At 43.0% G+C, this 15,422-nt stretch overlaps 1 protein-coding gene across 2 annotated transcripts in view; it reads right to left on the reverse strand.

The window, feature by feature from the left end:
* Positions 1 to 1,996: 1,996 nt before the first annotated feature.
* Positions 1,997 to 15,422, reverse strand: part of satb1a (SATB homeobox 1a) — a 14,150-nt gene continuing 724 nt past the window's right edge. The window contains exons 1-11 of one of the 2 annotated variants that reach the window (XM_023426659.2): positions 14,868 to 15,343; positions 14,014 to 14,243; positions 13,532 to 13,708; positions 13,307 to 13,433; positions 12,422 to 12,545; positions 11,028 to 11,139; positions 10,049 to 10,584; positions 8,504 to 8,701; positions 7,608 to 7,763; positions 5,415 to 5,618; positions 1,997 to 4,172 (exon numbers count right to left, since the gene is read on the reverse strand). In XM_023426659.2, coding sequence (XP_023282427.1) covers positions 3,285 to 4,172; positions 5,415 to 5,618; positions 7,608 to 7,763; positions 8,504 to 8,701; positions 10,049 to 10,584; positions 11,028 to 11,139; positions 12,422 to 12,545; positions 13,307 to 13,433; positions 13,532 to 13,708; positions 14,014 to 14,230 — 2,739 coding nt within the window. In that variant the 5' untranslated portion in view covers positions 14,231 to 14,243; positions 14,868 to 15,343 and the 3' untranslated portion in view covers positions 1,997 to 3,284. Of the gene's footprint in view, positions 4,173 to 5,414; positions 5,619 to 7,607; positions 7,764 to 8,503; positions 8,702 to 10,048; positions 10,585 to 11,027; positions 11,140 to 12,421; positions 12,546 to 13,306; positions 13,434 to 13,531; positions 13,709 to 14,013; positions 14,244 to 14,867; positions 15,344 to 15,422 lie in introns of those variants that run through there. The other variant, XM_087179398.1, reaches the window with a different exon arrangement.

Consider the following 15,422-nt stretch of genomic DNA (forward strand, 5'->3'; position numbering starts at 1 on the left):
TGCATCAATAATGTCAACTAATATAGAACACATAATTTGCATAACTTTCACCATCAATATTTTAAAAACACAAATACAGTACATAGAGTTGTTAATATTTCACATCACTGATACTTGTGGTTCCACTCTTGGCAGGCATAGGAGGACATACACTGTATTACTGTACATACAGTACCAGCATCTGGACTGACATCTTTGCCCAGATAGTCCAAGTTGAGTCCCATGACGAGCACTATGCATGCACCGTTTGGAAATCATTTCTGTGTCCAACTACCTATGAAAAAAATGTGTAGGGGTTCAATTTAATTACAAATTTATCAGCACACAAATGACCTTTGACCAACAAAGTCTAATCAGTTCATGCTTGAGTCCAAGTGAATGTTTATGCCAAATTTGAAGAAATTCCCTCCAGGCGTTATTGAGAAAACGTTTTCATGAAAGTGGGGCAAAAGGATGTACAGGGATGGACAACCTGAAAACATAATGCCTCTGTCCCTGGCTCTCAGAGGAATAAAAAGAAAGGGAGAGAGAATGAAAGAAGACGACTATAAACTACTCTTACTGCACTGTTAGAGCACAAGGTTGTGGTGGATCACACCACCAAGGAGAAATGAAATACATCATGAATAAGCAAGAACACTGAAGGAGCTCTTCAACGTGAGGGTTAATTAAGACAGTTTTATAGAGACTTAATTGCTGCAATTTCTGAGGTCAAACAAGTCAAGTTTCTCTGTGGAGTGCTTTTAAACAACACCTTCAGCACAGTGTGCTTCCCAAAGACAAAAGACAGAAAAAAAAACAAAAAACCCTAATAGCATGAGGGGCATGATGGGAAAAGGCAGGAGTCCACGTGAAAATATATACAGGTGCTGACATTAAGTAGCATTAATGAGTCAGTTGTGTGCATTGGTAGTGTTGTGTGTTTGTGTTGTGTGGTGGTGAGGGTTAACACAAAGCAGTCATAATGATCATCACTGCCATTACCATTGCCATCATCATCACAGGCATGGCATTTCAAGAGTGCCATTATCATCATTATTATAGCTAATATTACTGATGATGAGGCATTCATGGCCTCTCATTGGCCCTAACTGAGGTATCGTCATGGAAACAGATGACAGAAAAGAGCACAGCTTTATTGAATTACACTATAAAGCTATTCTGACCAAATGGGGCTTGAATGTTGTGAGCAGCAATGTGAAAGGTCCTGAGGAGAGACAGATGAGAGTCGGGGGCAGAGAGGGAGGGACAGGAACACAGATAGAAAATAGCAGTTGAGACTGATAAAATAAAGGAAGAAAGAAAAGAGACAGAAGATAGAAAACACAGTGGCAGCACTGAGGGGCATGTGATTGTAGAGAGACACAGATCCACTGGTACAGAGAGCCCTGGTGATCAGCACAGAGGAATATTGTCTAATGCCTGGAAACAATGACAGCAATTCACTAACATAGACATGGTCATATAAGAGGAAATCACCAGGACTAAGTCTATAACACTAATACAGACAGTGGACATCAGGACCATTGATTACATCTTTAATGGGTCTTTTACAGCAGGACTCTGCTTGTCTTAAAATAGCAGCATCATCTTTTCTTTCTCTCTTTTTACTTCTATGCTTTATAGCGTGATAGATTTCATGTCCCCAAGTCCAGTTCTGTTCTAACACATCCCAACTAAATGTTTTGAATAAAGTGTAGATGTGATCCACTGATTTTATGTTACTTAGGAAGAAAACAACCATCTTTTTATCTGTCGGAAAGCAGAAATAGCATGAAGCCCTCCCAGCTATCTCAGCCTCTGTGCTGTGCTCCCACAGATTCTATCACATGAGGTTTTAAACCTGAGTTTCCTGGTGAGAAACATCATGCATCACAGTTTGCACTGCTGAGGAAAGTTTCCACTTTCAATTTGAATGTTGATATCATATGATACTGTGAAATGACTGTCAAACGAAAACATTAATTGAAGTTAAAAGTTATCTGTCCAGGCTTACTCTCAAAGCACATAAATCTTTATTAATCTCACTCAGATTGTTGGTGGAAAAAATGATTTTCTACTGGAAGATCAGATAGAAATAACACAAACATACAATTATGACAGAGTTAAAGTCTTAATTTTTGCCAATAAAAGTGCTGACATCTTGTTTAAATCTTTTTATGGCCCAAGTCTTATAATTCTAGTCCATAATGTTTGTGCACTCAGTTCCATATACAGCACAGTGTGTCAACCGTAGAATGAGAACAATTAAGTATAAAAGCAAACTTAATCTTTCTTCCTTTCTATTGTCTGCCTTTGCATGATGATAAATCAGTAAAATACAAAAAGCACAAGATGTGTAACTGTAACACTTATAGCTATATTTTGAGAGATTTACAAATTCATGCATCAATAGAAATTCTGTATGTAAACTATGAAGCAAATTTATTCTTTGATGACCAGAACAAAACTTAATACTGTGAATAAATTTGAGAAATAGGAACAGGAATTTGCAAGGACATTTTAGATGTCACTATGCTAACCCGTTGTTTTATTCACTGAATTGTTAAACACTGGAGTAAAATTGCACAAGATGCCCTGTATTATGTTATGATTTTTTCTTCCTAATAAACATTAATCTAAATCAGAAACCAGAAACCTGATTTTTAATGAGAATTACAAACACGGACAAGAACAAGGAATAATAACAGTGTGGGAAAAAAAATGTTTAAAAGACTGACAAATTCTGCTTTAAAACAAAAACAAAAACAAAAAACACTCTTTAAAAAATAAGTAGAAAACAAACAGGAAATGGAGATACTGATCATAGAAAAGCAAACTGGCAGTGCCACTTTCTACAAGGCATTTCTGGCATAAACGCACTATAAATTTACATCAGTCAACCAACTACAATTATTCTTTTTAAACAGTGATATGTAAACTGAGGCTCCTTGTATTGGTTCCTATTAATCCAGACATATGTATCTACACAAAGAACCTGTGTACTAACATTATCTGTACATATATTGTCACAGTGCATTAGGGATCCTCAAATCACATGTAGGTCTCTGGTTATGAAAGCTGTGGTATAAACGGATACAATTAGTCAACTTTAAGCCTTTCCTCGGCCTATCATATAGGACAAATGCCTATATAATACTCCAAGACCAAAACAGTCTGAGTCAGTACTTGTACAGTACGTAACAGTGGCTGAGCTGCAAGTGGACCAATAGTGTGGTGTAAGCACCTCATGGCTCACAGGGGAGATATGGCTGATCTAAGCTTTGTCGCTGGATGTGTTTGGGTTAGATGTAGCTCTCCCGCTCCTCTTTCATAGGGGGCATGGTTTGAGTGCCAGCATCCGATTCTTTCAAAACAATGATCTCGTTGGCTTCATCTCTTTCTGTTTGCTTCTCCTCCTCCTTTTGTTCTCTTGTTTCAGTCTTTCCATCAGTTTCCACCTCCTGTTCCTCTGTGGACATGTCCGACTGGACGAGGCCATGTTTTGGGCTCTGACTCTGGTGTTGATACCGGTCGAGTTCTTGACTCTGTCCTTGGTCCTGGCTGCTGAAGAAGCTGCAGATGATGTGTTTGGGGAGGCCCAGCTGAGCCGACAGGGTGTGGACCGCCTCCTCGTCTGGGTTGAGGCCTACATCCTGGATGAAGCTCTGCAGGATTCCCAGGGCTTCGTGGGACACTCTCAACCCCTCACCTTGTGCCTCATCTCCACCTTCAACCTCATGATTATCTGCCTTTGAACAAATCCCAGCCCTATCTTGGCTCTCATTCTTCACACTGGGCCACTTCACAGACAGCTCCTCCTTAACCTTGCCCTCTTTGCTGTCTCCACTGATCTCATTTATGCCTTCCTCACACACATTTCCATCCCTCGCCTGCTCATTGCTTTCTGTACCCTTATCCCTCACCCTTCCAGTGCAACCCCAGTCCCCTCCCGCACTGCCCCTCTCTCCTTGTCCTCCCTCAACCCAGTCCTTACTGTCCCCTCTCTCACCGTTGCTACTGCCCCTGCTCTGCAAACGTACTCTCAAGTGCCCCCAGTTGACCCCAACCTCTGACTCGGCTGGCGATGCAGCACACGGTTGCCGTGGAGACAGGTGAGGTCCTGCCTCAGGCTGCAAGGGTTGGTGGGGTTGAAGATGGTGTTGCTGTGGCAGAGGGGAGTTGCGTTGGTACTGAGGAGACAAAAGAGAAATTAGAAGAGTAAAAAGCCCAGCCTTGGTCTTTTGGATTTTAGATTTTCAACACCAACTCATTTACATTGTGTTACTATGGATATTACTATTTCACTTTAATGGTAGGTGATGTGAGGATGAAAAAAAAAATGAAGCTATTGCTTAAAAAAATGCGCTGCTTTCATTTTAGATGTTAAAGAGCACTGGCAGCAAACTTCCAGCCCTAAATTATACATGTATCACTGGTATTCAACTAGCCTTCATATACTGAATGTAACTAAACATACTTGGCTTTTTGGTATTGGCTGGTTATGTTTAACCTCAAATGTGTGGTCATGTTTCTCACGAGAGCTCTAAATGATATCAACATATAAATTCTGTCCTTCATTTGACCTCAGTTTAAATGACTTTTTTGCAGAGTGATTAAATCATGTCACCCTTTTATTGATAGGGTAACATGGTAGTTTTCGAAAATCAACACCTGCTGTGTCAGTGGGGTTTTTAACTGCATCCACCAGAATCCACAGTGTGTAGATATTGGCTGGGTAGCAAGATGAGGACATGGCACAGGACATGCTGGTCTGATTTGGAGAGAAATCAAAGGTAGTGTAGATTTTATGTGATCTGAATCTGCCACCACAAATGAGGTGGACTGCAGTGCAACCATCCAGGACTAATGTCCACAGAACTGATCGGGTCTGAACCAGTACTGGTATTCCATACAACATATTGTACTTTCTCAAACAGAGAGATACACAACCATTTTCTTCATATGTTAGCTGTGAGTCGGTGCTATAATCAAGCCATCAATCCATTCAATAGCTATGGAAGTGGAAGAAAAATAACTAATCAGCCTCACGGATCATTGCCTCATGTGGTAATCATCTTTTTTTTCTGACATCTTTGGCATTTAGCTGTCATTACTGTGCTTCTTTTTCATTGCACACTCAACACTCAAAATCACATTTCAAGGGCTTAACAAAGAGGAAAGTCAGGTCACTTTAAGGCTTAGTGATAAGGACAGCCATTCCTTCAAATGTTGTGTAGAGTTATTTATCTGCTAGCATTTACTGCACATTTTTTAAAAATTTTTTCCACTTCATTACAAACAGTTATATAAATATAAAGCTGGTAAAAAACCCTGTGCAACTGTGACTTTTTTCCTCAAGCAACATCTACCACAGACTGACATTTTAGAACAGCAGTCTGTGTGTAATGATTATCTTATTTCTGTAGTCTCACCAGTGTATTGTCGTTGCTGAGCAGTGTGAGCCTGTCAGCGCAATGCTGCTGAGCCGCTGTGCTGCTGCTCTCCTGTTCGTAGATGGCGTCTCGCTCAGTCTGGGACAGGCTGAGGAAGCGGCGGATCATGCACAAGTTCTCCCACAGGGTCCGGTTCTCTGGACTGGGATCCTCCTTCCAGCGCAGCAGCTCACACAGCCAGCCCTAGAGGAGAGACACACACACACACACGTGAGCTGACCGGCTATGTAAGACAATGATGAGCACACTGCTTCACCAAGAGGTCAAGATTGTTTGCCGGCACACATTTATATTTCTGAGTCCTGAAAAAAGAATCTATTTGGTGATCATCTATAATATAACAACAAAGCTGTTCAGCTGCCTAATGTCCTGCCATAATATAATAAACATAGCCATTCTAATCAAGTCAATAATTCTGTTAATTAGCTCAGTAATTAGTTAATGTTTCTACATCAGCAAGCTCATCTTATATAACTTTGATATCAATATCTCACTATCTTGATTTTGCCATCCATCACTTGATCCTGCAACTGATAATAAAGCTAAGCAAAGCTAACCTCAGTATGCAGCACACCTTCAAACTGCACACACACAGTAAGTTTGTGTGGCACTAAGTCAGCAGACAAAAAGAAAAATGTATCCTCAAATCATTTGATCTCAAATCTCTTGATGTCAGGTGGCGAAGGGCTAAAATAGTGTTGAGACCTCAAAATTGCCATGGCAACATCATGGAAATGTATATGATGAGTTTTGAATAACATCACCCCTGTACACCCACTCTCTTATTAACTTTGTGATTAATTAGAATAACATTTAAGCAGATGGAAGTGATGATAAATAAATGAGTTTGTTCAGCTTTCTCTTGGTCTATAAACCTATAAACCGCAACAATTTACTTTTCACAGTTATTACATTTATTCAGAATAGGTTGATATTGTAAAATACCCTGTCTGTTTCTTGTTTGCTATGTTCAAAGTTGCTCTAATGGCAAAGCTGGAAGATTAGGGTGAAATTTTCTTTTTCTGCATCACGAGGGAAGAAACTTGCGAGTGGCAGATTGAGGAACGTGAAGCCAAGCTAGTCTCAGATTCAACTAGAAGAACTAGAGCATGATTACGTTTGCAAGCAGGCTGACACTCACACACACACACACACACACACACACACACACACACACACACACACACACACACACACACACACGCACACACACACACACACACCTGGCTGTAGCCCAACTCTAGCACACAATGCCATCCAGATGCACAGTGCAGATAGAACAGAGAGATCCAGCATGGCTCTGCCTGCCAAACAACCGGGTAATACAGAGAGAGAGAGGGATAGAGAGAGAGAGACAGAGAGAGAGAGAGAGAGAGGGGTAAAGAGGACATAGAGAAAGTAAGGTAAAATGGAGGCCAGCGAAAGAGATAGAAAAAGAACCTCAGAGGTTTTGGACCACCTGTCCGTACTGGCATGACCGCAGAATGACCTCTAAACATCTTGATGAGTAGAGAGACAGGGAGGTTACAGGGAAAAAGAAAGAAAGAAATAAAATAAAAATGAAGAAAGAAAGAAAGAAAGAAGGAAAGAAAGAAAGAAAGAAAGAAAGAAAGAAAGAAAGAAAGAAAGAAAGAAAGAAAGAAAACTGAAAATTGGAGACATGCACGACAGGAAGAGAAAATGAGACAGCTAAAATCCCCCCATTCCATGAAGGGAAATTATCCTCAAAACAAAAGGCAATAACAAGCTTATGGGGCCGCTATAAAAATGAGAACAATAAACACTCAAATCATGCTTGTGTGTATGTGCATTAGTGCATTTGTGGGGCTGTGTGAGTTTGTGTGATTCCGTGTGCTCGTACAGTATGTCTGTGCGCACAAATAAGTGGTGTGTATGTGTGCATGTGTGTATGGCGACTATTAAAGCGATAATTTAGGACACAATAGCAGTCTGATGCACTGATGATAGTCCTCTGCAGAGTACAGCTGCTGGTTGATTATCTGGGCTTTCCTCCACACACACTAGTCATCCCTGCTTTAACTGAGTAGATGGATTCATCATGGACGCTTAAATTTGAGCAATCAAGCAATAGAAACGATTGGGTGCAATATGTGTGTGTTTAAAATTGGACATCTTCATCAGATTCACACCAGCAAGCAAGCAAGCGAGTACCTGACTCTTGGAGGCGGCCACCTTTGCAAACAAGGCCTGAGACACCTTGGCTCTCTTCATCTCATGCTGGATCTCCTCGTAGATAGAAGAGCTGACATTGAGAACACAACTGTCTGTCCTCAAACCTCTGTCTGCTGTGACTGGGGATAGTCTCGCCTTAAAAGAGACAGACGGGAAGACAGGAAGACAAAGAGATTGGGTTAAGATGCAAGCTACAGTAAACATAGAGCAATGAGCGTTTGCAGCTTTCCTTGAGTGAGAAGAATCTGAAACAGAGCACAGGCGAGCCTGGCTCGGCCTGGCACTCCATCAAACATAGGGAGGGATCATGTCCTTTATCCAGCCCTAAAGGCGCCTTTATTTAGCCAAACCAAACTGGAAGCAGAGTGAATAAAAATCATGCTAACATTTTCTAATTAGCACTAAACACCAAGTACAGCTGAGGCTGATGGGAATGTCATTAGTTTTGCAGTTATTTGGTCAAAACGTATTACACTTCTTGTAAATCCAGGAAGGCTCAGGGGATCTCTAACATGAGTAAGCTTCACAACTTCACAACCCCCAAAAATAAAGATTTATGTTTTGTTGTTCATTATTTCTGTCACTTTTTACACGTCTCTATTAAAATAACCAAGTCATTTCTGTGTTCTCTCACCAGTCATACAATATATGTGAAAGATTGTTCTTTATAGCAGAACATATTTAAAATCTGCTATGTTTAACTTGCTGAGACCTAGTTTTACAGCAGTCATTTGAATTCTCCTTGAGTAAAACTTCAGCTCGGCAACAGTACTCCCACTTCAATATTTCACCAAGGACAAACACATTTCAGAGCAAGAGTCTGACTCTGATTTTTGATTTTATGACTCTGTCTCTCGGTCTATCTCCTGGCTGACCTGCGTGGATCTCGGTGGCGTGTTGCTGCAGCTCGGTGTGAATCCAGTCAGGCTTCTCTCTTTCTCCTCCTGGTAGATGCGCTCCCTCTCCGCCTCGGGGAACTGCAGGAAGCTGTACATGGCCCGCAGGTTGACCAGCAGAGACTGGGAGGCGTGTTTGGGGTCCTCCTCCTTCCGCAGGATCTCTGACAGCAGGCCCTGGTAAAGGCATGCACAAACACAAACAAATGAACACTCACTGATTAGTACAAGCAAGCACACGCATGTGTATGGATACATAAAGAGACATGCGTGTAGTGTCAAATTTATTCAGACATATTGCCGTATATTGGCTTCAGGCGTATCATGATATCAACACATTGCAAACATAAAGTTTCTTATTCACTCGAAGGAATTTTGCAAAAGCTCCTTATATCCAACTCTGGATCACTTTCAAACATTCCCCTTCAGTTTAGTGTTTCGCAGCTATAGATGATATAGAGCCAGTTCCCAGTCAGTGCTAAGCATGTGACTTGCCTGTAGAGCTAGCATTATTCTGTGTGTATCTGTCTATGCAGGAAAGCCTTCAAACGTCACATGCAGATTGTAGGGCTTCCTTCCTGAGAAGAAATCATGCTGGCAGTGAAATGACATGAGAGGAAGCAGCCTTCTTATTCAAATCCTGGATCATCTTTAAATCTACCCAGCAAACTCCGCCTTTCAAATGGATGGAGGCTTTACGTGAAGCGCCAAGTGACAAATGCGTCCCTCACTTCTAGATGGCATCTTGGCATCATGCCCAACTTTACGGCTGGCACCGGAGCACCTTGGATTTGGCAACGGGGAAACATGGGGGTGGATAATAACTAGCTCGGCTTATTGTGATGAAAATGATAATGACAGTAATAATAATAATAACAATGGGTCTAGCCTGTCCTTTGAGCTCTATTTCTGTGGGTGTGGTGGTGAATATACGGTGATGAAACATAGATAACATGGCATTTTAGTGTTAAAGGCGATGGTGGAGAGAGATGTGGGTAAGAAATGAGGAGACCAGTAGGCAGAGGAAGGGAAAGATAAAAAAAAAAAAAAAAGATGAATTAACAATAAGAGGTAGACTTTAAATGAAAAGAAGGGCTACCAGAGTGAAAGGTGGAAAGATGGAGAGACAGCGAGATAGAGGAAGAGGTAGAGAGGGAGACAGAATTTCTCCAAGGGGTTGTGATTAGTTGGCCCAGCAGCTGCTTCACTGCTGGCACCAGCTTTTGTACTGCAGAGAGCTGGCATGAACACACACACATACACACACACACACACACACACACACACACACACACACACACACACATGCACGGGAGGGTGTAGGTGGGGGGCACTGCGGCAAAGGCCATGCCAATGTACTAACCACCAAACACACAAATTCACAGAAGACACTTACCTATCAGCGCAACACCAGAAAACACTTCAAACAGATAATCACCAGACAACAGTCGTGACCTCTGATGAATTTCAACACCTTTCATTCAGATCATAGTCACTGGGTGCCCCCCCCCCTTCCCTCCATACCTGGGTCCTGTTAAAGGCCACCCGGGCAAAGATGGCTTGAGAGATGCCTGCTCTCTTCAGTTCCTCCCTCACACACTGGTAAATGTCATTTGGCACGTAGCACGGCCCCACAGACGACCCAGCTGATGTCTGGCTTGGCGGCCCGGCTGCAGGGCCTCCCCCTGGGCCACACTGTGCCTGCTGTGGGGCTTGGGAATCAGAGGCTTTGGAGAAGACCTTGGCAGGAGCCCTTGCTACAGGGGGGTGGTTGAGATACTGCTGTGGGGACGGTGAGAGACCCTGGCCAGCAAGCATGCGGCTAACAGCATACTGCTGGTTGAGAAACTGGGCCATGACCAGCTGCTGGTTAACCATTTGGGAACTGAGAGGCTGAGTTACCAGCCCGGGAGGCCGCAGGCCAAGGGGTGAGCGACCACATATGTTGGCTACTCCTCCGCGAGGGAAAAGAAGGGTCGAGCTCTGCTCAACGGGGCTTCCTGTGATTGGCTGCTGGGTGAGGGTAATATGTGCTGACTGCTCGGAAATGCAGTCAATCTCTGGCGAGGGCAAAGAGAAGCAAAGACAGATGTAGAATTATTAACACATTAAACACCAACAGTGTGCCATCCATACTACTTACTAATTCTGAGCAGGTTTTAAGTATGTCATGTGTTTAACACTGGAAAAGTGGCAAAATTAAATATGTTCAAACCAGACAGGATGCATACAAAATACATTTAACTAATTAATTAAAACATTTTGTAAAATAAAACATTGCATCTTAAGAGAGGGATTTTGCTTTTTCTTTCATTTTTTAAATTCCAAACTTTAGTCTTGTCAATGGATAATAGTAAAGTGTTGATTTTCCAGCCTACTAAAACAGCATAGTATTAGTATGTAGTGTATACTGTGTAGAATTAGTATGGAGTATGGACTTGGGACATACTATAAAACTTATCATGCACACTTAATGTTTGCAGGCTTTATTGAAATCCCTCACCCTTGAAGCATTTGGTCTTCTTGAAGTGCTTGTACCATCGACCAAACTCGTGACACTTGGCAGCTGAGACATTTGCATAGTAAGTGCTATTTACAATAGATGATATCATACTCTGAAACAGAGGGGAATAGACAATAGAAATTCATTACATTTTCCGAGCTCCTGCTATGGGCGGCCTGGGTGTCTCAGCTGTTCACACATCTGATATTAATGAACTCAGATCTGTGTTATTAAAAAGACCCCCAGGTAAATAGGATAATAAAGACAGATGAGTGTGTCAGTGTGTGAGCTGTTTGTGTGTGTGTGTATGCGCGTAAATGTACAGCCTGTGTATGCTTGCACGCATGCATGTGTGCGTAATCAAACGAAACACTAGAGGTCATCAGAGACTATGCCTCTGTCTCTTATTCACACACACATACACACACAGAAACACACACAGTTTTTCCCCGAAGACCGTCCTGTGCAATCTTTACATCTGATTACACCTTTCATCTTCTCATATTTATTTTAATCTGCTTCTCGCAAACAAGAGAGGGGGTAAAGGGAGTGATAGGAGAGGGGGAGAGAGAGAGAGATTGGGGAGGAAAGATGGGGGAGGGAGGATTGGCTGATATCAGATCTTAACACTGCAAAGAAGGAAAGAATCCGAAGAAGAGAGAGATAGTGAGCAAGTTCTCTTTATCAAACTGTAGATGTCCTCAGCACCCTCAGGCAAAATAACAGATAGACTAAGTTGATAGCCATGAATATTCATAAAAAGGCCCTTCCCCAAATACTTCAAGATTAATGTAAAATTATTTCTGCAGTTGTGTCTGTATTTGCTTAAATTAAACACACAAGAATTGAAGGAGATCGTAAAGCCAGATCGGAATGCTGTTGCTGAATCAGTAAAGGCTGCCTAAAAAAATAGCTAAATACCAAAGAGTAAGTGTGATGGATAGATAGACTGAGTGAGAGTAAGACACTGGGTGAGGCTGACGGACAGATAGGGTGACAGGCAGACAGGTTGGCAGTCGGCAAAATCAAGATAGGCAGCAGCCAAGGCCGCGTGGCTTTTTAAGAGATAGCCATCTCTCGTTATCTGTTTTCTCTCTCCTGCGCTCTGCCCCCACACCTTATCTACCTCTGCATCTGGACTTCCTGTCTAACGATTGGACCACACGCTTACTCTGTGTCATGCATCAAAGTAGGCACAAACACACACACACACACACACACACACACACACACTTGTGCAGGACATGGAAGGGCAAAGACATTACATGCACACTTTGAATTTCAGTCCTATTCCCCATCTACCCTCTTGTTGTATGCGTCTGTGTGTGTGTGTGTGTATGTGTGTGTGTGTGTGTGTGTGTGTGTTTGTGTGTATGTATGTGTGTGTCTTATACCTGGGACAGAGGGCACTCCTTGGCCAGGGAGCTCTGGTTCATGTCCTTGAGGAGCTCCTTCAGAGCATTTCTCACTGTGGAGTGACTCCACTGCTCGGCAGGCAAGTCTTCCAATTTGGGGCAGCTAGAAAAAGAACAAAGTACAAAGACTTGAATAGCAGCATTTCAGTATATTACAGTTTAAAGGGGTATTCCAGCAATTTGGTACTGCGCTTCTTTAAAGTACTGGGAAACTCGGTGGTAGGCTCGGTCTTAGCCTCGGTTCAAGTCCCACCCGCAGCTCTTGGCTGCATGTCATCCCCTCTCTCTCTCTCTCTCTCTCTGACTTTTCTGTCTCTCACACTGTAACTATCGCAAGGTGGTGTAACAATGAGTGTCCTATACTGTCCCAACTCCTGTGGGGGATATGGGGGGCAAGTCCCTATATGCGACACAGCTATAGAGCCACTGTCAAAAAAAGTCAGAAGAGATGCTGATCATTTAAAAAAAAATATAACAAGTACAAAGAAACTTTTAATGTCTTCCACTATTAAAATGCTCATCAATATTCATTCCAACAAGCAAATAAAAGTAGGTACTCATTAAATTTAATTTAATGAAGTGAAGAAAATGATGATGATGATGGTGATGATGATGATGAAGAATTTTATCACTCTCTGCTGGAGAATGTCTATGAAATCCGATTTTGTATGGGTCTGATTTGGTCTGTGCCCTTTGGTTATTTTATTTTATTTTTATTCAAATTAGGGATGGTGGGTGGCAAGAGTCTTCTCCAGAAGCTTTGGGTGAATAGCTGGGAAATACTAAACACGTCTCAAGTCAAACCCAGGCTCACACTCAGCCTGACTTTTCACTGTATAGATGTAATAGATGTCTGCTCTCTACCTGTGCAGCTGTATTTTAAGGGTGATTACATGGTGAACATCCTGCAGCATATCAGCCACTGTGGCGTCAGGAGCATCTGTGACACAGGACAGAGGTACCGGGTTCCACCTGCCTACCTGGATCAGACCTGGACACGCACAAACACACACAGGTGAAAATTATGAGAATACGTAAAGATGGACTCACTAGTGTCCCTGCCTCTCTGTGCATGTGTGTGCTGTGTACCTTTGGCCTGTGCAGCAGAGCTGTGGGAGTAGCCCAGTGTCAGCAGGGCCATTTCTATCAGCTGGTTAAACAGCAGATCTCTCTTGACCAACACAAACTCAGCATGCTCCTCTCTCCTCTCTCCCTCCAGTAGGTTTTCCCTGTGCTCCACCACGCAGAACACTGGCAGCAGGCTCCCTGAGGTATTATAGACACAAATTATTTCATGCAGCATGACATTTGAGAATGTAGTCATAGTTAGCACGGAAAAAGTAAAGTAATGATTAATCTCATTATTGAGTCATATAATTGAATCTCGAAACATGTCATTTACAGTGAACCCAAGACAGTTATTTCATACGTCAGAAGACACATAGGAGTCATAACCACTGTATTAAAGACCCAATCTGTGTAGCAGTGTCAAAAAATAAATCTTTTAGACGCAAACAAACCCATGGGGTCCTTCTTTGCATCCGGCCGCTTCATCACATCAGCCCACGTACCTCTGCTGTGCCAGCTTTTGCCCTGTGGTCTCACTGCGGTGGGCTTCTGGGCCAGGCAGGGGTTTTTGGCCACAGGACTCCCCTGCCTGCTCCTCTCCTGGGCAGAGGGTCCCGCTCCGTTTTGTTCCAGTCGTGCCAGCTTGGCAGGAGGGGGCCTGGGGTCTACAATGGGATCACTGCCCTCAGGTTTCATGGCTCCATTACACAAGGCGTCCATCTGTGGTCTCACACTAATACAAAGACATAGAGAGTTAAAAATCAAAGACTGTGCAAGGTACTCCCATAAAAATCTCTTATATGATCTTGATAGTTTCTGTGGGGTGGGAAGCAGTGAGTTAATGGTGACCTCTTTGTTTTAAGCTAATTGATTATTACATATATTTCAAAGTAACTTTATGTTTTCATCTGGAGAGAATAGGTTACATGCATCCAGAATTTCCAAACAGTAAAGAAATAATAGCAAACAAAGTACACCAAGAAGTATATCAGGATACCTGGTGAGTGTCAAGAGTGCTAAAGAGACCTGTTTCAGTAATTTACAGGTCTGTGTCTAACAAGAAAATTAGAAAGCTCAGTTTTAACACGCACGTACACACACACACACACACTCCGATCTGAAGGATATCCGGATCAGTATTAGGGGGTGACCTTCACACAGATGCAGCGATTAGAATAACCCTCTAAATCCAGTAAAAGTCCCGTGAATGCTACAGCGCAGTTTTTCATAATAAACCTGCTGTCATCTCCAGGCGCACCGCTGCAAGTGACAGTGATTCAGTTCATCTTCAGCACCTAAATGCGCGCTAATGGTCCCACGTCCGATGCTGCTGAAGTTTGATCGAGGCGAAACCAACCTGTTTCAGCCGACACAACGTGCATCCCCGACCTGCCATCACACATCAACAGCCCGCTCCTGTGCACATCGACTGTATCCATACGTTATCCTCGCTTCCATTCATCCCCGGTTGAGGAACAGACACGCTTCTCTCGGCTGTCGGTATGTGTCCAACTGTACGCTCCTATGCGTCCCTTTTACTTACATTAATCGTCTGTTTAAGAACGACATTATCTCGTGTTTACTGTCCAAGTAGTTTGCCCCTATTCTTCCTTGTTACACCGTTCACCAGTCGCGCTTTGCTGTCGGTGTAACGATAAATTGGCCTTAGTGCAAGTTCAGAGCGACCTCCCATCCAGAGCGCAGGGACATGCTGCTGCTGTGGATCAAGCTCTCGAGAGAACAATGCACGGCTTGGACCTCCTGGAGTACATTCCCTGTCATATATTAGGCTCCAGCACTGACGCCGGGACAGCAGTTGTTGGTTACACTTCAAAGCCCTGTGCGCACGCGGAGAGACAGAGAGGTAGAGAGCGAGAGAGAGCGAGAGAGAGCGAGAGACACCCCCCCCCCC

The sequence above is a fragment of the Seriola lalandi genome, unplaced genomic scaffold (genome assembly GCF_002814215.2).
Source record: "Seriola lalandi dorsalis isolate HSWRI2012SDOR001 ecotype SW California unplaced genomic scaffold, Sedor1 jcf7180002054834, whole genome shotgun sequence".
NCBI classification, from domain to species: Eukaryota; Metazoa; Chordata; class Actinopteri; order Carangiformes; family Carangidae; genus Seriola; species Seriola lalandi.